This window comes from Alligator mississippiensis, chromosome 1 (assembly GCF_030867095.1).
Source record: "Alligator mississippiensis isolate rAllMis1 chromosome 1, rAllMis1, whole genome shotgun sequence".
Lineage (NCBI taxonomy): Eukaryota > Metazoa > Chordata > Crocodylia > Alligatoridae > Alligator > Alligator mississippiensis.
The window spans coordinates 309,031,745-309,058,127 of record NC_081824.1 but is presented as its reverse complement, the minus strand read 5'-3'; the positions used below and the strand labels follow the sequence as shown (position 1 = coordinate 309,058,127).

Sequence of the window (26,383 nt, the reverse complement as noted above, 5' to 3'; positions counted from 1 at the left end):
ACAGAGTGGCCCCGCATACCGGCTTCAGGTTGTAGAGCTGATACAGTCTGGGTGCTGTATGCACAGCACTCTGGACTGGCTATTGTGCGGGTCGGGGGCGAGCCGGGCCCGTCTTTGCTCACGCGGGCTGTGGCCAGCAGCCCAGGCACGCGGGGCCGGAGACGACCGGGGGCAAGCTAGAATTAGTCACGGACGCGTAGTGGTTGATTTAAAGATTGTTTACTTACACCAAAAATGGTCGTGGTGTAGGCTGGATAATTTCCAGGTGCAGCTCCGCTTAAATCCTTGTTAGAGGACTACAACAAATCCGTTCTAGCCCCGGAGTTGTTGAAGCTCCGCGGGTTCGGTAGTTTCTCTCCCCCGGAGTTGCTGAAGCTCCATGGGTTCGGTTAGGTTCTCTCCCATGGAGTTGTTAAAGCTCCGTGGGTTCGTATCTTTAATATGCAGGAAGGGATATGTCTAGGAATTTATCGGCGATGGGGAGAGGCTAGAGGCTGTTCGTTCTTTTCCCCGGAGTTGTTAAAGCTCCGCGGGCTCAGTTATCAGGCCTCTATTGCCTTTTAAGAAAAGCGTTGGGTCCGAAAGGATCCGCAGCGCTTAGAGATCTTCACGCTCTCCCCCTCGAACTCCAATTGCTCTCTCTCCAACTTGGGCAGAAACCACCCAAGCTCTTTATATGGCTAGCAAGCCAATTGCTAGCTGCCACGTGTACATGTATTAGAATCGGCCAATAATGTGGCATGAATCTTCATACAAATGGCGGGAACTCCTTGCACCGTGCATTTCTTGGATGCAAAAGAAATGCACCATGCAAAGAAAGCTTCAAATTGGCGGGAATTCTCCGTTGCACCAGGGTTCTCTTCTGCAGCAGAAAACTCCACCGTGTAAAGAAGCTGCAATTTAGCGGGAAAATAATTTAGCAGTGCCGAAGCACACACAAACAAAAAAATCACAACTTTGGGTTGTGACAACTATGTGTGCAGCCTGTATGTGAGCTGCAGCCCTGTGTGCCACATGTATGCATGAGGCTGTCCTGGGGTACACACTGTGTAAAGCATGCTGTGCTGGTCTGGGGCACATGCTACATGTACTGCCTGGATGAGACTGGCACTCTGCGTTGGATCTGGCACGCAGGGCTGGTCTATGTTTTAAATTGAGACTAGCCCTGGATCGAGCATGCAGCACCCATCTATCACAGGTGCTGCATGCAGTGTGCACCCCATCCTAGACCCCTGAGCTGCATGCATGCACCAACTCTAGTCCAGCACTGTACATGGGGATGGTCTGGGGTATACATAGCATGCAGTGCCCATGCCAGACTAGCTGTGTGTATTGGGTCTGGCATAGCACTTATTACCTCTCAGCTCTGTGTTCTTGGGGAACCCTGGCACAATATGCAGCCTGTCTGACTCACAAAGGACTCACCCCACCCCTCCACACACACCTCTGTCTGGACAAGAACTGATTAGAGGAAGGACTTACAAAAGACAATGAAGATGCAGTGGGAGACACTGCCCTCCAGACAAGGATGATAGGAATGAAGCAACTCCCCTGGTTTCATTTACATGGGAGATGGGACAGGAAAGCACCTTCATGAGCGTTCAGGACGGAGAACAGAGATTCCAAGGCAAGGACTGCACTAAACACTTGGATCAGAGAAGCACTGCATGATGGGAGATCTCTGCTCCAGATGTTAATCAACCCACATCTACACACACTCAGCTCAACATTTATCAAATCAATTCTAGTAATGACTCCTTTACTGGTACCCAAAACACTGAATCTGCCTGTCTGTATTGTGAGCTCCCTCAAAGTAATACCACCCATAGCCAGGAGTGATCAATTACTATTATGCAGCATATGAGCCATAATTTACCCATAAACAAACCTAGTGCTCTCCCTTGAGACACTGGTAGTTCTCTACAAAAAACCCTACCCAAGCTCAAGTTTCTGTCCTGGTGCTTGGATCCAAAAGCTGCACCAGTTCCAATCCTTTACTGCTTGGGATCGCTCCACGGGTCATCCTGAGGGCTCTGCCTGTTTGCAAGATCCAACAAACACCTGGGAATTTCAACTGATTCAAGCTTCACTGAGTGGTGAGACCCAGACTCTCTCTCTCTCTCTCTCTCTCTCTTCTCTGACTCCAGGAACCTGACTTTTCATAGATTTCACAGACATTAGGGCTGGAGGGGAGCTCAAAGATCATCAAGTCCAGCCCCCTGACCCAGGGGCAGGAAGTCAGCTAGGGTCAAAGGATCCCAACAAGATAAGCATCCAAGCATTTCTTGAATGAGTCCAGAGTAGGTGCCTGCACCACTTCTGCAGGAAGTCTATTCCAGGTCTTGGGGATTTGGACACTAAAGAAACTTTTTCTTACATCCAGCCTAAAATGGTCTTGGAGGAGTTTATGACTGTTACTCTCTTACTCCAGGCACAGCTTCTTGAACCTGACTTTTGCTAATCAAACTTAAGCTAGACTTCCCCAAATACCTAATTGAAACCATGTAATATTGTAACTATTTTATTTGTCTCTCTTGTACAGCTATTACTACTGGTATCATCATAAGTTCATATACCTGGCAATAAATAACTTTTAGGGTCAAGCTGGTTGCTATACTCTCTCTCTCTGAACCTCACGTATTCTTCCGTCCCCTTGACCTCCCCATTTGTTCTACAGCAATGCTTCTTTTACCTAAACCACAGAACCCTGTAATGCTCAAAACTACGGTGAGGTCCGTTCATCAAGGGAGTTACTACTAGGATCATTGTGACAAGAGATTGGGATGTGCTGAGTTTTGAGGTGCATGGGGGTATCAGCTGAAAGTGCTGATCGGACCCAGCCTGCTCAGACGTACTCTGTTAGCATGTGTGTATGTTTGTCTAACTGCATTTATTATTGTTCTGCTGAAATAAGGGATGAACTGAGTTCAAGGCACATGAGGGTGTCAGCCTGTCAATGCTGAATATCCCAGCATGACTCAGATATGCTCTGTTAACCTGTGTGCTTGTGTCTGACTGCATTTTATTTTTGCCCTGATGAACTGAGTTCAAGGCATATGAGGGTGTTAGCCTGTCAATGCTGAATAACTCAGCCTGGCTCAGGCTAATCTGTGTGTGTATGGGCATATATGTGTGCTAATCTGTGTGTGTATGAGGATATATGTGTTTGACTGATTCGGTGGTTGGAGGAACCCAGCCCCACTGAAAATGAGTCCTGCAAGATTATTCCATTCGGGATGAGGACTTGTAGAAGGAAGAGATCCAGCTCCATACAGAAACACAAGCAACACAAGCAGCACATTGCTAGAATTACAGAGACCCCAGAAACATACCCCTAATAAATGAGCGCACCCCAAAGTGATGGGCAAATCTGGTAACACGTTATATACAACCCAAACCAGATGGGTTCCACAGTACTACAGGCAGCACGCAGAGCTGGGTCTAGTGTGTGGTCCATTGTAGCAGGCAGCATTGCAGGCTGAGTGATGCAGATCCACGGGCCAGATCTGTACCACGGACTGTGTCTACTTTAACTGCTATGTGTCCTTGAGCCTGCAGTGATAGAAGCAAGCTAACCCAGGAAGAAGCTGAGTTAAAGTTAGAGCAGTTTTGCTACACTTTCAAAGGAAAAACCTAAGCAAAACAGATTTAGTTGAGTGCTTGCTGAAAGAGGCTTGGAATTGTGAGCAAAGAATTTTTCTCCTCATTTGAGTCTTACTAACTCAAGGAAACTGGACTGTGTACACATTCTTTATAAATAATCAGAGCTTCATAAAAAATGACTCCATCATTTTTTTCCCTCTAACAAATACAAGTGCTAAGGTCAAAAAGGTAACAGTGTTATGAAAAATGCATGAATTGCACTTCATTCATACACAAAATAAATTATAGATCTTTAGCTTTAAAAAAAATAGAATAAAAGAAAGAACACAAAGGGGTAACTCAGTGCTTCCAACTCTCCTGTTTTTCAGTGAAAAAAGCAGTAAGAACAGGAAAGGATACAGAGACTGTTTTAAAATTATAAAAGGCATATTTTTTTTTAAAGAGGATTTAGTTACAATGCAAGACATCTAAAAGTAGGAACCAGATCTCAGGCCAAGCTGAGATGTTCTGAAAATTTAGTCTCAATTGTGGAAAATTAGTGTTTTTTAAAATCTGACTTTATATGCACATTACAAGCTTTTGGCTTAAAAAGGGAAATTCTCTTACCTTAGCAAACTGGGCATTTATCCATTTTGTGAATGTTTTCTTTTGAATATCTTCTCTTTCATCTGCAAAAGAAAAACAAAGGGATTTCTTATAGTTACTCAAAATCCAATTACACAGGGTTTAACGAAGTTCTTGTCTAGAATGAATAAAGGTTATAGCTTGAAAACCATTATGTACAATTGGTTCAAATACTGAAATATGTGCATAATGTTTGCTGCTATATAATCACATAGTTATCATCATTAAATCTTTAGAAGGATAAATACAGTGAGAAAAAGTCCAATTGAATGAGGGAGGGCTAACATATCATTGGTACTCAGCGTGCTCTAGTTTTGTTCTATCTTTTTGTTCAGTCCTTTTAAAGCTCTTAAATATGCTCATATTCTGCCTGATGATATTCTGGATCTTCAGAATCAGAACCCATTATAGAAAACATTTCACTGTATGTTCATTTTAACATGCTGATTCCGAAAGGATAACATGAGTCCCTTTACTCTGAATTTGCTTCTTTCCTTAGCCTGACAGAATTTGCCCTGATGCCTAAGGGCTTTGGCCTGGAAACATAGAAGAAACTTTATGACAGCAGTCCCATTAACTGCAGTGTGCTTACTCATGCGAATAAAGGTATTCTTTCATTGCTATGTTTGAAGGATCTGGCCCTGGTATTCCATCTAGGGAAAAGAGCAATTTATAGCAACAAGTGCAAAAGCTAAAAGAATTTGAATGATCAAGTTGCTTGCTTGAATAACATTTCCTACTTTTCTAACATAAATTGCTTAAACCCAGTTGAATAACAAATAAATATGAAACAACATACTTTACTTACTGAACATATAGAAAGCCAAATTTGTCCAAGTTAATGGAGGAGTCATGGTTAGAAATAAGTTGGGTGGGGTGTCAACAACTTTAAGGTTCACGGGGGCATTTTTGTCACAAAGGATACAGTGAGAAGAAACATATTAGTTTTAGCCGTGACCTTTCAAGAATGCTGCAAAAATGCTTTTGAATATTTGGTTTGCTTTTATAAATTAATTTGCTTCAGTGATATTACTCTGTTTACTCGAAACCAAGATAACTTAAAATTTAAGATAACTTTCCAATAATTACATTGTAGACATGGAAAATTCCAAGCTTGTTATAATTTTCCATGTCTAGAATCTAATTATTAGAGTGTCATCTTAGAGGGATTAGAGGGAATCTAATTATTAGAGGGCTGAGCTGTCCTAGGAGCCCAGCTCAGCCAGGGACAGCAGGGGCAATATGCAGGTTCTTACTTTCAGTGCCTGCTCCTTTCCTGGCTCCTCTCCTGCTCAGGTCCCCAGCCGAGCCAGGCTCCCTGCATAGCCACTTCCCACAGATCCCAGCTGAAGTAGTCTGGCACTTGATTGTAAAGTGAGGCTTGGTTTTCCCCATTTTACATCAAAAGAAAAAAGACTAGCTTTGGAATCAAATAAATATTGTAGTGTCTAGTTTGTGTTTGCTTTTATAATATTCTAGAGGAGGAGTTTATTGGCAAGAAACAGCAAGTCACTATTCCTACCTAGTCACAGAATATGAACTTTGATCATACACTTACAATCTTGATCCTAAGAACCATGTTTATCAATTCAGAGGGCAGAAAATATGCCATAAATCCACTTAAAAACAGTTCAATTTGAAGCTTTCACAATAAACTACTTGCAAATCAGCTGGAGACAAGGATTAGGCACAGATTCTGAAATGTGGCACCAGTGCAACGAATGACATTATTTTAGTTTAGTTGCCTCAATCTTATTTCATGGTTTAATGATATATAGTTAATTAAAACTTAACCAGTGCTGTTATCGGCCTGTAATTTATCTTTGGCTTTTACCGTCTCTGAAACCTTCAAATATCTATGAGTACCCTTCAGACTTGTCCTTAATAACCTCTCCTGACATTTATCATACCTCTACTGGAGGGAAGTACAAAGCCCTTAAACATAAACTTAAAATTAAGAAGTTTGCATTCACGTCCTTATGTGCTTGGCTGTAATACAGGCCTGTAGGGATTCAAGTTCCCCTCTAAGGATATTGTACACCTGTGTATAGCAATAAGTTCCCACACCCTTGCCATTGTCCTTTCTCAGATCCCATCTCAAACATTAGCTATGACACAAGAAATCCTCTAACAAGGAATCCCTTGTAAAATTGCAAAGCCCATCCTTCTGGATCATAATGTTAGGTTGTCATCGACAGTCCAAGGTATTCTCACCTTGTAACTACTATCCCTCATGGATGCCCCCAATCAAGCAACTACTAAGGAAAGTTCCTTCTAGAAAACAAGAAAGAAAAACTGCCAAGTTCCACAGGTTTATGCCTATGTTTATATTGCACAAACATGCCTCAACCCTTTCTAGAAATTCACAGTCCAAGCCAAGTCGTCCACAGAGCACAGCAGCCAGGTGAAGAATTGGTTTCTTGCTGCTGTATGCAAGATAGAAAACCATTTCTGTTTCTTGTCCTTGGCTTCTCTTTCAGGGGCTTTTATCTTTCCTGGTTCCCAGAGAGTACTGTTTGACACATTTTATCCAGATCTAGTGCCTTTCCTCTCACAAGCATCCATTTTAGGAGAAAAATCTCCCTACAAATTTGCATAAGGAACATAGGAGAGATTTTCTGCTGTGCACACATGAAGTGCCATAGAGAACTTGCAGGCCAGAGGAAAGGGGAGCTAAGGTATCACCCTGATCCTGAAATTTCTATGGGTGGAGCTGTCTAATTTATCTCAGCCCCTTGGGCTGGAATCCCAACACTATGGGCACCTGCACATGTGCTGAACCTCTGCTCGTTAGCACATGTCAGAGCAGACTCAGTTAACTGAGTCTGCTGCAAGTCTGCTGGAGAGTGCTAATTAGCACACTCCAGCAGCCTCCGCATCATGTATATTCAGCATCCTCATCTTTCAAAATGGTGGTGCGGGCGCTTTAACTAAAGCTTGTAACGAGCTTTGAAGTGCCCCACTGCCATTTTGAAGCACGGGACACTGAAAACACGTGACATTGGGTCTCTTTAGTTAGAGCGGATATCAGAGCCGCTCTAATTAAAGAACACCCCCAACCCAGAATACATATATAGACGCCATATACATCACAGCTTGGGTCCTACTATAAACTCTGCCTCTCTTAGCTCAGGAAGAATCAGTGGAAAACACTTTTACAATCCTGTGTCTAGTACCCATGCCAAAGGAACAGGCACAGGTGTTGTTGTGACAACCACTGTGAGGACTATCACTGATGATGAGTGGGACTGGACAAATGGGAAAAGAGTCACACAGGGATTAAAATTCTGACCTAGAATGAGGTTAACAAACACATTTGGTGGCTTTAGCCTAGTATCTACTGAGTATAAGGAACACATTACAGAACTATGAGATACAATTGTGAAATCAAAAATAATTTAAAAATCTGGATCTCTTTGGATGCTTAGCAGGAATGCTTTAAATTAGAACTAAAATATAGGTGTAGGACCAGTTTGGAAGCAGTCAGAGGACTAGTAGTAAATTAAAGTAGAAGAACGGACAGATTTGCACCTTATAGACTAACTAAAGCAGATCCTTCCTTCCTTTCTCCCTACCTAAATCTATTTTGCTGCTCCCCAAAGAGAAAGATATATGACACTGCCTGAAATGGCCTTTCATAGCACCTGGTCAAGTGAGCTTCAGCCCATGGAAGCTTGTGCTATATAGCAGTAAAATTCACCACATTTTAAAAATAAAAAGTGATATTAATTCCCATCTGAAATGCTCAGTAATTAATAATCTTAATGGATTCAACTGAAACTGAAAGGCGGGTACAGTTCAACTACATGAGGAATTCACAGCATTAATAATGCATTCTGCTTTCTTTTCTTTTTTATGAGACAGGGAAAGGCAAATCTTTATGATACAAGTATATCTTTGTTCTTAAAACCTTGCTTGGATAGCTGACATTACATGTTCTTTTTCAGAAGAATGCGTTTATGTTATAACAATACAATAGTCTGATGAAAAATGAATATTACAATGATAAAGTGTGTATTTTGTTATGAAAACTTCTATGATCTGGAAAAAAGGTTTTTTTCTCTCCTTACTTTTAGGCAATCATGAGCAAAACAGAGATTGGATGAAAATCTTGAAGACATTAGGAGCCAAATGACATGATGTACAAAGTTTTATGAATATGCAAAATAAGTAAGACTAGATATTTAATCAGAGAACATCACTTCATCTTTACATTATTATAATTTATATAGAAATATTCTGGATAATAAATCAGGAGTAATTTTGATGCTATTTTCATCTGAATTTACGGTGTATTAGACTGCAATACACCATAAGCTGCAACTGTAGGATACAAATCTATGTGACCAGAAAATATTTTAATTTATACAAAAGCAAAAAGTCTCATTTTTATTTTTGTTTTTTAATTACTGTTTTCAAGAGGTAACTTAAAAGCTTCTGTAAAGAGGGATGAGTGTACACTATTCTATGTAAGAGTAACTAGTGATACGTCCATTCTCAATGATCTCTAAATATGCATTTTTCACTTCCAGTGAGAGTTTTCATATAAAAGGATTGTATTTCACTAAACTCCTGGGCTAGGTGCAGACATTGTATTTGATTCACTTTAAGGATGCAGAAAGCACTTTACAGCCACAAGAGAACAGAACTTCACAGCGCATGAAGTACTTTAAAAATGGCAGATCCCACTCTAAGGGCTCATATACATGAGAAGGGAGGCTGCTTTGACATGCTGTCATTACAGTGGGTCAAAGCACACACAATTAATCGAGTCTGCTGGAGTGTAGTAATTGCCATGCTTCAGCAGCCTCCAGCATCTTGTGTATCAGCATGCCCACACTTCAAAATGGTGGGCGGGGGGGGGGGTGCTTTATCTAAAGCTTGTTCAACAAAAAGTTCAGAAAGCAGGTTTCTGGCTCCACAGCACCCTAGCCCTCTGGTGTACTGCAGCCCAGCCAGGGGAATGCTGTGAAGGGAGGAATCCAGAGTCTTTCTCCTGGTAGCCACTACCAGTGCAGACCATCTCCCCAGCCTTGCCCCCCTCCCTCCCCCCCCCCCCCCCGTCCATCAGTTAGCAATTGTCAGCAGCAGTTTTAGAGGGAGAGGAAGGAAAGTGATCCCCACTGCCACAAGAGGCCCCCCATAGCTTGCTGGCTTAGGGAGGAGTGGGATGCATGGCAGGGGACTCCATTCACCTCCCCCCAGCCCCCAAGCAACCTGGCAGCTGCAGTCAGAAGCTGCAGAGAAGGGCTGCTCTAGCTTTTTGCTGCACTGGGAACTGTGGCTCAGGAAGGTAGCCCTCTGCCGTGAGGGTCACCCACAGCTTGCTAGGTTGAGGGTAAGGGGGAATCAGCCTGAGTCTGCATGGGCCTCCCTTCTCCCTAGTGCCCTAGTTCCTGGTGCAGTAAAATGTGGGGCTGGGCAGCTCTGCTGCAGACGCTGGCTGATGCTAATAAGAAGCTAGATGGAGGGGAAAGGGAGCCCCCCCACCATGGACAGCCCTCCAACATCTTGCTAGCTGGGGTCTTTGAGGAGGACCCAGTCCCAATGGTGGAGGGGCTCCCTTCCCTCCTCACTCAAGTTTCTTGATAATGGCAGCCACCAGCTACAGGAAGGGCAACCTAGCCTATTGTTCCCCCACACCAGGAACTGGGACCAGGTGAAGTGGGGGGAGTGCCCTTGCTACAGGGACACATCCTGACCTCCCCAGGGACCCTAGATAGCAAAATATGGGAGGCCCTTGTGGTGGAAGGGGTGGTTCCCTTTCTCTAGCTGCAGACAGCAGTAGCAGCATGAGTTCCCTGGGTCACTTTTTATGGCACTGGGAACTCTGGTGGGGGGGGAGAGGCATGGAAAAGAGCACCCTACCACAGGGAAGCCTGCCCCCCACAAGACCCCAGCCAGCAAGCTGGGCTTTGGCCCAGCCTGGAGGCAGGTGTTCCTTTTCCACCACCCTCCTGCCACAGTTCCTGGTGCTGTAAAAAGTGGTGCAGGGAACTCATGCTGCTGCTGTTGCTGGCTACAACTGGGGGGATGGAGTTCCCCTGCTGTGAGGGCCTTCCACAGCTTGCTGGCTGGAGTCTGGGGAGGGGGCATGGCAATGGGGGGTTCCCTTCCGATCACTCCCCCCAGTTGCTGATGACAGTCCCCAGCTGGCAGGTGGGTGGGGCATGGAGGGCACACTTTAGATTACCTCCTGGGAGGTGTGCAGGAGCATCCCCCAACTGCTGGCCTTGGCCAGTGCTGGCTGGCATCACTCTGCCTCCACTCCACTGAATGATGCACTTCTGTTCAGATGGAACCTGCTCTAACTTATAGCACTTCAAGTAAAGCGTGATAGAGCACATTCTGCCAGGGGCTTTTTGAATGCCTGTACTTAGCCCTGAATGACAAGAGTTTGAGGTGCCTCAATATCTTAAAAAGGTGTTCAAAAATATTTGTTTTCTGCTTGTCAATCTAAATTATTATTGGCATACTTAACATGGTAACATTGGTATACTTAACATGGTAACAAAACTACTAATTTTTCTTTTTTGAGTATCCATTTTAGGAACTAACAGTTTTTCAAGGATATTTTAACTGGCTAAAATTAACTTATGGGTTGTTCCTTTTGGGAGTTTTCCAATAAGACTAGAAATAGGTTAAAACTAGAATGGCATATCTGATTATTTGACAATGCTGAGGCTTGGAGACAAACATAATGAAACCAACATTTCTGTCTTCTTTCTTTCTTTTTAAAACCAAAAACAAACACACACACAGAGTATGTGAGAACTGGAATTTTCAATTAAGAAAAAAGAGAAGTCAACAAAAAAGAAATGCCATGAATCTATTCTCTTCCTAATGAAGGCCTGTTCCCTAGAGAACATTTTCTAGTTTGGTTTTTTTTATGATATAAAAATGGCTCAAGCAATAGTACTTGTTTTCTTTCTCACCAGCTGTAAGTTGAAAATGACATTTTTGGCAGCTATAGATCTTTGTGTATCAAAAACATAAGGGAGCCCAACCTGCAGGCTACCTGGATTAGTACAGGGCATATATCTTTGACATCAAGGCTTTTCAAAATTCTTCTTTTCCCAAAGGCAATAGTCCCCTCTTTGCCGAGTTAAGCATCAGTCTGCTGCTTATCATACAAGTGCTGTTATCTCCCAGGAACCTGAGAAATATGGGAGATGGAACTATTTCCATGAATAAAAAAAAAAAAGATGTGAAGAACTAGACATCCAGCATGCATTTGATGTGTTATTGCATCACAAAGTCCTTCATGAGCATCACATAAAATGTTAAATACATTATAAATAAACATATAACTGCTTCTGTTTTAAAGCTTCTTATTATAACTGCTTATTATATTATATAATATATTATTATATTATATAGTGTTGTATTATATTATATAATTATACATAATATAATATAATTATATTATATATTATAACTTCTTATTATAACTTTAGTAATAATTAAAACAAGGAAAAAAAGTAGGAAGGAAGGAGGATTTCACAGAGAGAGAATATGTGGCTCTTCAGGGAAAGGGAAGAAAAGAAATAAGGCATAGATGTTATCTAGTCTCCAAACTTTCCCACACTGAGCTATTGTATAACATATTCAGAAACAGTGTTACTTTTCCACAAATTTATATGCTAAGCACTGAACAGCTAATCACAGCCTAATTAATGCCCATTGAGCTAGTAAAGATCATCATCTCCTGAGTAATATGGGAGTTAAATCCAACAATTTGAATATGGCTGTGGCTTCTCACATTCCAAGAAATGCTATGCCACTTTTAAACATTCCACTATTCCACTGCTGTTGTCTTTGCATCAAGACCATTCAAGCATACTCTCTTTTTATTTCTAGATGTTTACTCTGACAAGTTCATACAACACCAATTTGTAGCAGCATCCTCCTTGAAGCAAAAAAGAAGCAATCTTTCGGTAATGTACAGTGTAGTCGGTAATGAAGTACCAATAGTTCTAAAACTTTTGTTGTTACCGTTGTTGTTGCTACCTTGATTAATGAGGTAAATAATACATTTGGATACTCAATGATATTTGTTTGGATGGAGTAAAAAATGTGCCAAAACCACCAAGCTGTCACATCTGAATTTTAATGTTTATAGAAGTCATTTTAGCAGCAGCCAGATGAAGGCACTTGCAGATGTTTTTATTGTAAGGAAATAGGAATAATCAAGCTGCCAGGTATATAATTGTGTTAGCTGTCCCAGTATAATATACCATGGCTACATTCACTTCTCTATAAAGCTGTCAGTCAGAATTTCTGTGGACTGCAACTTTACTATCTGGGTGAGTCTAAACATGAAATTCTAGAAATGATCTGAATTCCTTGAACTAATTGTGATGGACAAATTTATAATAATTTCACCCAACAAAAATATCCCTCTTCCTGATTTTGCCAGTACTTTTGGCATACAGCATGAGGGCCTACACTTAACCTTCCTATGGTTCAGTCACTTGGATCAAGATGACTTTGAGGTCCAGATAGTCAGAGAAATATATATACTGATGCATGAGATTTATCTAGTTTTCACTCACTATATTTTCCTGCTACCAATGCATAGATCTTGATTTTAGTTTCAATAGGTTTTTCTATCACTTCAGCACAGCGGGTGTTACAGCTTTGACATATGGATTTCACTTTAGATGAGCATCCAAACTTCAAACTGTAAATGCAAACCTCTTGAGTTAGCTAAATTGGGCATTACATTATAAAGAAGTATTTTTTCCAAGCTAGAGTTCAGGGAAAATTATGACTAGGAAAGAGGAGTACAGTGCTAATGGAGCTAATCATATGAGGGGACAGTTCTGAAAGTTAATCAGGTGACAGTGCTAATAGAAAGACAAGTGGTAGAACGAAGAATGCTTAGGATCATGTAATCAGCCCTCAATAGGACTACTAATGACAAGTGGCTAGCAGACAATTTTCCTAGCTGCTTACCGAAATATTTCACATTTGCAAACTATTACACCATTGAAAGTTCTTTATGTTTTCCAGAAGACTAGAAAACAGTACATGATTATCCCTTGATCAAACTATATTTACATTTTACAGTGGAAAGAAACAAACAAACAAGTAAAATTATACCGGCTGTTTTGCAAAAGAGCATGGCAAGGTAAATAAAAGCATGACAGAAGGGCAATACTTTTAAACATTCTTAGTGACCATGGTTGAGAACCATCTTAAAACTTTTCTAATGGCTGGTTTATAGAAACAAATACTAAAATTATTTCAGCATGAGTTAGTAATACAATACCCACGTTGTTGCAGACCAAACCCAAGTCCAGTTTTCCCTATTACTTCCTTCCCTGGTGATCTAAAGCACTGGGGGCCACCCTTTTTGACAGGTGTGCCACAAAATTCTCTCACTGTCCTCTGAGTGCCAGTCTGGTCCCTTTCCCCTCTCTGATCTCTTGCTCTGCTTTCCACTTCCTGCCCTGTGCTCCCTGCTTGGTGTGCTGCTCTGTGGCAGGCCCCTCTCCAATCTGCAGCATGTCAACATCTTTTCTCATATATAGTTAAATTATTATCACCTCTCCCAAAGGGTTCATTCTATAGGCTTCTCTGCAGTTCCTGCCCCTCTCCAAACAAAACAAGAAAGAACAACTGCCAAGTAGATGAAACAAACTCAGAAATACTGATCTCTTCAAGGAGACACTCTGTCTATTAATTCTCTTGAAATCTGAGCTAAAATAGGCTTTTCCGCAACCCCTTCTTTCATGGTACCTTAGGCCATACAACTCTAGAACAGTCTGCAAAGACCTACATCCCTCAGCATTATTTCTATTCTTTGAGTTACTTCTGCTCAACTGACCTGAATCACGGGTCTCAGGCCCTAAATGAGGATCCTTCCCTGTAGACAGGCACTCCAACCAAAACTCCTCCTTTGTCAGCCTTCACATTCTTACAACTTTACAAAAAACATTCACATTGTTTACTCAACTTTACAAAAAAAACCCAACAACCCAGCTTTGGAACACACGGGGTACATCTACACGAGACATTTAGTGTGAACTTGACTAATCAGCTCCACAGTAAACATTTACATGTGTAGGACTATTAGGCTGGAGTAAACTAATAAACTCCACAGCAGGATAGTATTTGTAATACAAGTACTATTCTGCTGCAGAATGTTTTACTCCACAGCAGCATACATGTAGACATGGATGCAGCTGGCTGGGGCATGAGGGTGCTTCAGTGTGGGGGGCTGCCTGCTGGCTAATCCCACACTGGAGCACCCTTGTGCTCCAGCCAGCCCTTCAGCAGCATGTTCTGCCAGGTCAGAGCAGCCCCAGGCTGACAGGCTGACCCTCTTCCCCCCCGCACCACCACCACAAACCCTCTGCCAGCTAGGGGAGCTCTGACCCAGCTCCACATGGTACAGTCCCACATGCACATGCAAACAGTATGCCCAGACCAATAAACTCCAACACAATTAGTACCAGAGTTAATTATTCCACATTAATACACATGTGTAAATGTTCCAACTGTGGCTAAACCTAGCAGACTTCCCTCACATGCCTGAAATTTATGACATAATGCACTGTGAACAGTGGTGCAATGGTACTTCTAAAGCATGGAAAAGATTTTGTACTTTAAATTTAAAAAAAAGAAACAATTCTTTATTGGTTATATGGAAAAAAGTCTCAATCTAATACCAGCACATAGACAGCCACAGAGGCTAGGTCTGTTCCAGTTAGTATTTGCACAGCTCCATCATTGGAAATTTCCGCACAGATAGGTTACAGACATATTTTTTAGCAGGGTTAAAAGGACAGGGAAGTCAAAATGTCTGAACTGCTTCCAGCCTGGACCTATGAATGGTTTAGGTTTTTAAAAAAGGCAGATAAAAAGCTATAGACCCTGAACCATTAGCAATGAGAGGCATCAACTTACTCATTCGTAACAACTACATTCATAATTAGTTCCGGAGACTAATAAGATATCAACACTGTTAATTTATTTTTCACCCTGATCATAACACAGACTTAGCAGGAGCTGGGATGTGTCTCAACTGCATGCCAGGAATAGAGAAAGCTGTACACTAAACTCAGTATTGTGATTCTACTAGCTCACTATCCTTTAGTGATATGCATTACTATGATTTTTACTAAATGGGCAGTAGCGATAACTTCTAAGAAATTTTCCTTTGCCACATGTGCACACCTGAGGGAAAAATGCCTACCAATGCAATGCAATCAATGAAAAATTACTTGAATAGAATTATTTTGATTTATAGTCACTGAGATAATAGAAAATGACAGAACATAATAAACTGAGATGAAGGGCATTCAAATGTCTTGAAGATTACTACTCATGTAAAACACTATGTGTCATGTGATTTACTGTCCACACACACGATATCCCCCCCCCCCCCAAAAAAAAAAAAAAAGTATTAGAAGGACACAGTCAATGAAGCTAAATACCCAAATATATACATATAGACAAGGCTACTAGGCCTGTGCGAAGCAGCTAGTATTTGCTTCAGATTCTGATTCAGCTGATTCGGGGGACAGTGATTCAATGAGGTGATTCAAATCACGGTCCTGAATTGAGTTGGTTGAATCTGATTCAGAGATTTGGCTGTTGTCAAATCAGGCGAATCTCCGAATCACACAGGCCCCATCTCCCACCCGCTCTCCCAGCCCCAGCAAAAGCTGCCCTGCCTGCCCCAGTTCCTGGCTCTTTGAAAAAAAAGCCTGCCACTCACCAGTGGCTGCTGTGTGGGGAGGGCAATCCCTGCTGCCCCCCACTGCCCCACGCTGCATGGGAAGCTCTGCCACAAGCTCCCTGACCCCCCGTACTCCCCCAGCCCCTGACCCCCACTTGGCTGCCCTGCCCACCTCAGCTCCCAGCCCTTTAAAAAAATTAATAAATTCAGAGAGCTTCGAATTGATTCAGACCTTTAAACAGGTCCATTGATTCGATTCAGATTCTGAGATTCGGCCACCGAATCGGGCTGAATCTCCTCCGAGTTGTATCAGCACGTGAAGCTTTGCACACCTGTAAAGGCTACTTGGTCACACTGGAAGTATCTGCATATAAGCATGCATGAGGTAGTCTAAGAGAGGATCTAGATGTATGCTCAGGCTAGATACAGATACAGATATTCAGAAAGCCTAAGTTGGAATTATCCAAGTCATGCAGCTTTCAGCGCTGTAAGAGGCGCTGTTTAGAATGGTAGTGAACAGAACACACATTTGCCTTTTGGTATGCCAGGCAAATCTTAGACTAGTTTCCACCTTTTTTTAAACCAGTCTGTGTGCACCAAACTTCTGTTTTGTTATGGGTATGGACCGGTTTCTGATCACTTATACCAGTAAAAGTGTAATAGCTATACCTGGCCTCAATGCCACTCAAAGACAGCTACATTGCCTTATTTCAGGATTTGGCATGCAAAGAATGTGAGTAAGAGGGAAGTTTGTGCTTCATGAGAGTGTTCCCAGTTACTGCACAGAAATGTATGTACAAAACTTGCCCTCTGTGTCCTCTTTTCCCGTTTGCTAGGACCTTGCCATTTCTACCCCTAACTTTACATCTAACTTTATAATGATATGTTCTGAATGCTTTAAATGATGTGCTATATCTTAACATGATGTTATAAAACCATCTTTCACTCTACTGTATTCCATGATAGTGAAAACTATAAAGTGATTAAAAAAAAAACCAAAAAAAACCCCCCTTATGACCATGAAAACTGTGGCTTGTCACTACCACTGCTCCAATGTGGTTGCTTGTTGGATCTTGCAGAATATCAAAAGAATGAACTACATTATCAACTTCTCTGCAGTCAGTCAGACACCAATGAAATCATGTTATCAGCACTTGCACTGGGTATTGCTGAAAAGATACTGATAAAGATGATCTAACCCATCTTCACTGCTCACCGCAACACAACGATAGATACATTTACATATTAAATCTATTTACAGCACACCATCTCAACTACTCTTTCTCAGCAATTTTAAATTAGATTCAAAATCCACCCAAAGTAAAATGGAGGGTGCAAAGTTGGCAAACATTAAAAGAAGAAATGATATTGATTATGGTAATCCTCCCTTGTCACACAAGGAAGTGGAAAACTTACTTCAAGGTTGTTTGGGGGGTTGTTTAAGGTTTTATTTTTAATCAAAATGTCGGTGGTGCTTCCATTTATATAATTAGAGGCACTGCTATGGTTACTTTAATAAGCTGGTATTGAAGCTTATACTGAGATCAAAGAACAGACTTTTTTGTTATATCTGACTGAGCAACATTTATGCTAGCAAGACTTACAGAAGTCAAGTACAGTTTTATCAAGTTTGAAATAGCAAAAAAGAGAGAAGATTCACTCTTAGTTTATTCAGACCACTAAGAAATGGGGAACTTTTAAGAATATTAAGGAAGTATTGATTTGTTTATTCTCTATTTCTGACCACTTTTATACATACCCACATGCAAGTGGATTACAAAGCTTACAGCATAATGTTTTATCAAACTAATTTTATACCTTTATTTTTATATAACATATATGTATAACAAATATCCTGGCGCACAATTACATTTGTCTCAAATATATTTGATAAATAATGGGGAGTAGTGTTGATGTGCTGTTGTAACCATGATGGTTCAAGAACTATGCAAGCAGAAAGCTGGGCTTTATACTGGAGGCTAAGATGCTTTACGGACCAACTGTATAGTTGGGAAAGATGTTAGATGACTGTTTAGGCACAAAGGACCTGGAGAAGGACACTTTGTGCCTGAAAGCTTGTCTAACATCTCTCCTAGAAAGGTATCTGATAAAAAAAAAACAAAAACAAAAACAACTTGTTCTCATTCTTTGTATTGAAGTCATGTATGGGAAGCTAGCAGAAAGAGTGTTTTTTTGCAAAAGAACTATCTTGTAATTCAGCCAATTATAACCAAGGAAAGGGCACAGAGTATTTTACAAAAGTGTTTTCACAAAAAAACAACAAAAAAAACCCCACCCATACATTTCCATTTATTTACCAGCTTCCATTAGGGGAGGAAAAAAAAAATTCTGCTTTTAACTCAGAGCTATCTAGCCAAAGTAGATGGATGAGCACACGATTGGGGACAATCCATGGAAAAAGGTGAATGTTGTACTCCCTTCCCAGAACAGGCTGGTAGGGTACAAGAGAAAACTTATTGACATGAAACAATGTATTCCTTGATCCTCTAAGGGAGAGATGCAGGTGAGGTTGCAAATTTCAGTGACAGACAATCAGCTACCATGTTGATGCAGTTGTTATAGGTAAAGTAAAAATCCTGTTCATGAGAAATCTGATGTCCTGTGCACATACGGTACCATTACAACCTCAAACATACATGATACATAATGTAATAAACCTCGTCATTATACTGGACCCATGACTTGGGAATTGATGAAACAAGTTCAAAGTTAATTGAAAGTTCACTCTTTCAAGATTTCTAATATAACACAACCATTTCTGAGTTAATGGCCTGTACTTACTAAATGTTCCAATCAGAACAGTGTGACGAATTAGGTATGGGAACCCAGCAATGATGACAAAATTGTACATTGCAGGGATGTCACAAAAAGCAAAGACTTTTTAAAACAACATTTTAAACCTGTTCAGATTTGCCAGCTTTTAAACAGAGGAAATTATTATACACAACATGGAAACGAAAACTATGCTACAGAAGCACCCTCAAATCATGAATTCTGTTTGCTAGGACATGGGCTTTTTGGGGGGCAGATCACTATCCAACTGATCACCAGCCAGGCTCAAATAAGGTAGGAGGAGAGTGTGGGGGAGTTTTATTATACATGAGAAAGAAAAGAATCTTAAAAATTCAAGGTTATGTAACTAAATAGACTAAATTACCTATAATTTTCATATTGATAGCTTTTAGGGAGAAAATCTACACTTATTATTCCTGTTTTGTCCTGAAAATGGGGAGGATGAGTGGTATTAGACTGATGACTCTTATAGGATAACGATATTGTCTGCAACACACACACACACACACACACACACAAAACGTGTGGTGAAGGAGGAGGAAAAATGTTTTTTAGGTAGATTCATGATCTAATCAAAGAGATTATACAGCAAGAAAGAAAAATAAGAATCTGTAAAGCCCCTGAGTTATGGATTTCAGTCTGCATCGAGAATAAAAATACATAAGGCTGCCTAGAAGATGATGATACAGATATATCCAACTCAAGCTTCATGTTGAAGTCTCTTGTAACAGCAAGATTACTGCACTCCCTCCAGCAAAACTACCTATATGTTTGGCTACAACATTCATTTGTTGGATAGCTCAGTTTTTTTAATGATTTTTTTTCCTCTCTCACACTATTTTCTCTTTTTTTTTTTTTTTTTCATTTTAAAGAAGATAGAGGCAAGAGAAGACTTCTGACTGGGCCTTCAGACCCATATCCTCCATGTTAATCATATACAGAATGTACAAGGCATAGTTACAGATGATACATATAAGTTTAAGTATTAAATACCTTTTTACTTCAGTCAGGTATTGGATAATGAGCACAGTTGGCAGCAAAGACAGAGATAAACAGTCTAAAGTACTGGAAGAACAGCTTAGGGATTACTTAGAGAAGCTACCGGCTTGCAAGTATGCAGGACCAGAAGGGATACACCCTAGGGTCCTGAAGGCATTGGCTATCCTCTCTGAGGTTGGGTGAGATCCTAGATGACTGAAAGAAGGCAAATATAGAGCACATCTTTAAAAAAAAAAAAAAAAAAAAGGAGAATCCAGGGAATTATAAAGCAATAAGCCTGATTTTAATATGGGGAAAAATCATGAAGCAGGTTCTCAAGAAATCTATTTCAAAGTAATCAGGTAATCAGGAACTGCCAGCACAGATTCACCAAGAGCAAGTCTTGCCTGACCAACCTGGTTTCCTTCTGTGGCAAGGTGACAGGTTCTGTGGAGGAGCGTAGTGGGTGTGATATACCTTGACTTTAGCAAGGCTTTTGAAACAACATTCTCATTAACCAGCTAAAGAAATTCAGACAAAACAAGAGCACTGAAGGGTATATAGCAAACTTTGGATCATCAAGCTTAATAAGGAGTCACCAATGGCCCAATGTCTAGTTGGAAGGAGGTATCAAATGGGTACCCCTGGGTCCAGGATTGTTTAGTATCTCCACTAATTATTTGGATGATCGCACTGAGTGCACTCTTTGCACATTCGTGGACAAAACGATGTTGGATTTGCAGACACTCTGGAAGGTAGGGCTGGGATTCAAAATGACCTGGATAGACTGAAGAAATGGTCCAAAAATTAACCCAATGAAAATCAACAAGAGCAAGTTCAAAGCCCTGTGCTTGGGACAGAATAAATGCATGCATAAATAGGCTGGGGAATGATTGGCTAGGCTACAGTATTGCAGAGAAGGACCCTGCAGTTTACAGCAGACTGTAAGCTAAATATGAACCACCAACAATGTGCTCTTGTTGCAAAAAAGGGTAACAGCACACTGTATTGTTGTAACAGGGGCCTCTAGCCCCTCTTATTGAGTACAGGGTGAAGGCTGCAGTGAGGCAGGCTGCAGAGCTGTAAGCCTATTTGTAAGAGGCAGGCTGTCAGTGCAGTATGCAGAGAGGCAAGCGCTAGAGCAGGAGTGGGCAAAATATGGTCTGTGGGCTTGATCCAGCCACAAAGGGATTTTGCCCAGCCTGTGGTAGGTCCCTCAGTCCCAACAGGAGCAAGGGGCAGCCCAGGATGTTGTGTGTGCAGCCTCCAATCGTGACCCCAGGTGTGCAGCTGGACTGGGGCTCTGTGGTGGCTGGACTCCATTTCCCAGCTGCTGCCACTACTGCCAGATCCAACCCCACTGCCTGGGTATGCCAGCCCATCTTCTCCACACCCACCACTAGGGCTGGGACCTGGGCAGGCAGAGCACTCAACTGGGAAATTGGTATGGGGCAGTGGACTGGCAAGGAGTGGCATCCATAAGCGATATAGGTGGGATATAGGTCAGACCCCAGGACCTCAGGGTGATAACAGCACAACACCGAGGCCAGGGCCAGAGCAGAACCATGATCCGCTGCCCTCGTACTTCTGTGACAGGTCTGAATTCAACTGGCAGGAACATGCAGGAAGTAGATCGCAGCTCTGCCTCAGCCCTGGCCCTTTGCTGTCACCACCCAATAGTCCCAACTCTGGTTCTGGCCCTGGATTTAGCTCCCTGCCTGCCTGCAGGAAGGACACCCTGGCCATGCAGCTTCCAGCTGGTCTCCATTGAGACCTCAGGACAGTGCAGCCAGGGCAGAGCCCCAGGTCTGCAGGCAGAGTTGTGTGGAGAGTGCAATTAATAACTGAAATTTAGACTGACAGAATGGTTCTCTGTTGAGATGAAACAAGTGCTTTATGTTTTCTAAATTCCTTTTTTAGAAATTCCTTATCCACTCTGTCACCACCCTGCAATCCTGGGCTCTCCATGGAGACTGGCCAGGACTTGCATTGGCAGATGGGGAACTGTGTCTGGGGTGGGGGGTGGAAAATCAGGATTTGGGGCAGTGGGCACAGGGCTGGGGCAGAGCCATGATCCGCTCTCTGCACACCCTGGCCACCAGAACCCAAGCCCATTGCAGGGGCATGTGGGCAGTGTGGATCACAGCCCTGTGCTGTCATTGCTCCACACCTCTGCCCCATGAACTCAGCCTTGCCTGTCTGTCCTGTTCCCAAACACCACTCCCCACCCACAGCCCCATCCTCACTCCACACATAGGGAGTTTTGGTGAGCTATTGCATGGGGATGGGGTGCTGACCCAGCCTGTGACAGCTCAGCAGAATTCCCTATGTGGCCCATGGATCCAAATAACTGCCTACCCCTGCTCTAGAACAATAAGCCTGCTAAATAGTAAGGAGGAACCCCCGTGCTCCATTAGGGGAGAAGAGCCTGGTGATCCAAAGGGTGAAGCCAGGCAAGGGATTTGAACAGAGCTGCCAGGCTAAGAAGCCAGTTCTGATCCAGGTTAAAATTAAGGAAGGAGCGCTGCAGGACTAGGGAAAATCTATCAGGAGCCTAAACAGTTTCTGTTTCTGTTTTCTTAGTTTGCGTTAGCTGTGATGCATGCTGTGGCTTTAGGGAAGAAGGGAGGCCCCTGAAGATGCCCAGAGAAAATATGTGCATTGCATTATTGGATTGAGGACTCTCAGCCTTGGGTGTGGGTGTGAGTTTAAGGGATCCCAGTCTGGTGTGTGAGGCCTGTTACAGGGTTCCCAATCCAGGACTCTGGGGCAGAAAAAGGCACCAGTGAACTAAGCCTGAGTGCAAGATGAATAGGCCCCTAAAGAAACTGGGTCAGACAGAGGAGCCCAGTGATGATCCAGCCAAAGTGAAGCCCCCAAAGTGTCACTGTGGTAGGCTGAGGGCTGGACTTATTCCAATCTGGGAATCAAGTGCAGCAGGTGAGAGTGAGGCAGTATCCTGAATAAGCCAGAGCACAGAACAGGCCTTGTAGGGCCAGTGGGGGGTGCTGCAGTCACCTTCAGACAGCTGGCAATGGTGGAGTACTGTGTCCAGTTTGGGATTTCATACTTCAGAAAAGATGTGGACAGACTGAAGAAAGTTCAGCAGAAAGTAGCAAAAATATAGGCCCAGGGAAAATGATTTATGACAAAAGTCTGAAAGAACTAAGATTATGTAGTATGGAAAAGAGAAGACTGAGAGGGGACTTGATAATAGCCATCAAATACCTGAAAATTTTTTTTTTAAAGGGTGGAGATAGACTTTTGTCTGTGGCTATAAGGGAAAAGGCTAGGAGCATAGAAAATGTATGCTGGTGATTAGGAAGAATTTTCTGACTATGAGTGTGGTTAAGCATTGGAGCAGGCTTCCTAGAGAACCTGTGGAACTCAATCCCTGGACATTTTCAAAATGGGTTAGCTGACACTAGTTGAGATAGTTTAGTTATGGATGATTCTGCCTTGAGCCAGGATTTTGATTGTATGACCTCATGTGGTTGCTTCAAGCCCTATTTTCCTATGATCCTATTATCTTATAGGTAGAAGTAGGTAGAAAAAGAATAGAGGATCTTCTCTACAATCACCAATGCAACTGAAAATACATTTCATTTTATATAACTAAGGCTCCAGGCACCCATTTAAATAATTGTGCAATGGGATTTAATCCCTAATCCCAATAAGCACGCTTCCTGCCCTACTACTTGTAAATGGTACAACATATGAATATGGACATCAGTTGCAACTTCTGACAGACTCCCCTGACTATGACCCTGGCAGGGCTTCTGAGCATGAGGATTTATACACCTTTGGCTCTACCTGCTAGGTGTCTTTGATTCCTTGCAGCTGGCAGCCTTTTCAGAGTGGCTGGGCACAAGGAGCTGCTCAGCTGCCCCTGCTCCAGACTGAGACAGCCCCATGCCAGTTGGAGAAACAAGCCTGCTGTGGGAGCCAGTACCAACAATCAATTGATTGTTGGCATTGAGCCTCAGACAATTGCAGTGTGTGGACTTGTCACTCACTCAATATAAATTGCCATACAAACCAGTCATAAAGGCATTCTACACTACATGTAGATGGCTGGTTTGCCATTTTATGCAGACTTAAACTGGTTGAACATGTGCCATCAGTGCCATTTACGTCACAATTAACATGGTAACGTGCCAGGAGCTCAAATGTTCTTAAAGATAACTACTGTGAGTGCAAGCCTGTGACTAGTAATATGAGTCAGTAGTTTTCCAGATTATTTCATATCTTATGCCCCTGTGTAAACCAATTAGAGAACAGGCAATTTTAATTTGCTTGACTGACTGCTGCCTACTTTATACTTCATATGACCCAATTAGTCTCTTGGCTAATTAGTTTGAACTACAACTGAGACAAGCAGCAATAGAAGCTGTATTATTAATGAGAGTGGGGTGGAAGTACACAATGGCGTATCAGACACGCATGCTTACAATACACATAGACACCCTCCCTTCCTTGTTACAACAAACCGATAAAAGCTGACTCAACTACAATGAGCCTCGTTATGTTCCATTGGAATTAATAACTGAAATTTAGACCGACAGAATGGTTCTCTGTTGAGATAAAACAAACCAACTAAATCAAGCATAAGTGCTTTATGTTTTCTAAATTCCTTTTTTTCTATGAACACTCTGCTTATACATTATTTGAAGTAGCCAAATTAAATACAGATACATTTTCGTACATTTTTGCTGAAGATGAGCTATTCTTTGTTCTTCCAAGTCTCCAGTTTTAAGTGGAGAAAAAGGAGGGGATATTAAGAGTAAAATACAGCATTTTAGCAGTAAACAAATCAACTCAAGTTAACTGCAGGAAAAAATTCAAAAACAAAGTATATTAAAACTGATTTGTTCTGAATTGCTTTAGTATGTAACCAAGGTCACACCCACTTTTATACCATTCTGCAACTGCTCAATTTGTTTGTCCATATAGTTGAAGAAGAGCTTTCATTTCTGCAAATACAGGTATTAGCATATAAATGAGTGATTTTGTACCAGACATCTTTTGTTGTATGTTACCCAACTAGGGGGGAAAGTCATTACCATTTTGACATAGTTGACTAGTTACACAGATCAGATAGTGAATTCCAAATATCCAGCACTTGATATAACATTGAGAATTAAACCTTCATTACAAACTAACTGGTCCAAGTAATTTTTTATTTGCTAAAAGTGATATATTTGTAAAAATCATGTTTCTGGATAATCCACAGCAGGAAAATATATGACTGAATTATCAGAAGAGATTAAAAGCATCCCTGATATTGACTGCTGATAATAACTATTATCAAGAGAAGGACATTTAAGCTCTTTCATGCAGCTTTATCCATAAGCAGCAGCATAATTTATTATCTTTGTTCAAGAATTTTTAATCTCCAAATTCCCACAATTTTATTTTCAAAATCTTTAGATAAAAATGATAAAGTAGTCCTAAAATATGTGGGGGGAGGGGGGGAGGGATGGGGAGAGGGAATAAAATTGAGAAATGTCTGTTTAGAAACTACTTCTTCCTCTCTTTTAAAAATGGAACAATTTATCTTAACATATTGAAAAATATAAGTCAAGAACAGAACACATAAGAACATTAAAGATAAAATTAAAAATACAGCAAAAGAAATTTGATCTATTTCACTTTCCAGCATAAATGTGGGCACAACCAAGAAGGAACAAACCTATTCCATCCATTTTTAAGGTGAAAAATACATAATGATTATCACAAGTTGTGATACTGGCTGCCCCCAGTGAGGCTCCGCCGGCTCCAGGACACTGCTCCGTTCTCTGGCCCTGACTCCAAGTGCCTCCTCGCTCCCTGAGGTGATGCAGAGGAGCAGAGCAGTGCCCTGGAGCCAGTGGAGCCTCACTGGGGCAGGCAGCGGCTCCTCCCCGAGGTGAGGCAAGGCAGGGATAGAGGCTGGGGGAGGGGCTGGCACAGGTTCTGCCAGCTCTGGGGAAGTGTCCCACTCCCCGGCCCTGATGCAGGGTAGTGGAGCACTTCCCTGGAGCTGGCAGAGCCTGCGCCAGGCTCCCACCCCAGCCTCTCCTGGTGCACAGCCTTGAAAAGGCTGCACGTGGCCACACTTTTAGTTGTGCGCAGCCGTGCGTGCGTGCACCTTAGAGGGAACCTTGATCACAACATATTATGCTGTCCAGCACAGCCCCCATAGCTGCCAATTCCCATTTATTTTCAGTAATTCCATCATCTGTCTTCTGATAATATAGTGCAAGCTCTCTCAGTTAGGGATCATCTTTTGAGACTCAGTTTGCACAGTGCGTCTTACTGGTTCTGGTTCATAACAGGGGCTCCAAGGTACTACTGCAATATCCACAAATAAGTGATAATTTCCAAATCACAGTCAAGAAAAATGAAACAGTCACTTATAGGGAAGGAGAATGAGAAGTTTTTTTGTTTTCCTGGGTTTTTTTTAAATTTATGGATGGATCCATACTGTGGATTCAGGGGTTGAGCTGCATTGAAAGTTTAAAGTTCATTGGGCAGGGACCTGAATCCTAATTCTAGGGTCTCTAAAAGTTTCAAATACATGAGTAGTTTTGCACAAATGCTAATATCCATTTTCAGCAGCAAAGATTTCTTTTAATTTTATTAAATCATTTACTCAGAAAAGGGCAAATCCTGACCCCGCCTCCAAAATAGCAG

General features: G+C 41.9%; 1 protein-coding gene across 10 annotated transcripts in view; it reads right to left on the bottom strand.

The window, feature by feature from the left end:
* Positions 1–26,383, bottom strand: part of DMD (dystrophin) — a 2,172,325-nt gene that overhangs the window by 1,713,389 nt on the left and 432,553 nt on the right. For all 10 annotated transcript variants that reach the window (XM_059720821.1, XM_059720816.1, XM_059720817.1 and 7 more), the window contains one exon: positions 4,210–4,271. In XM_059720821.1, coding sequence (XP_059576804.1) covers positions 4,210–4,271 — 62 coding nt within the window. The remainder of the gene's footprint in view (positions 1–4,209; positions 4,272–26,383) is intronic.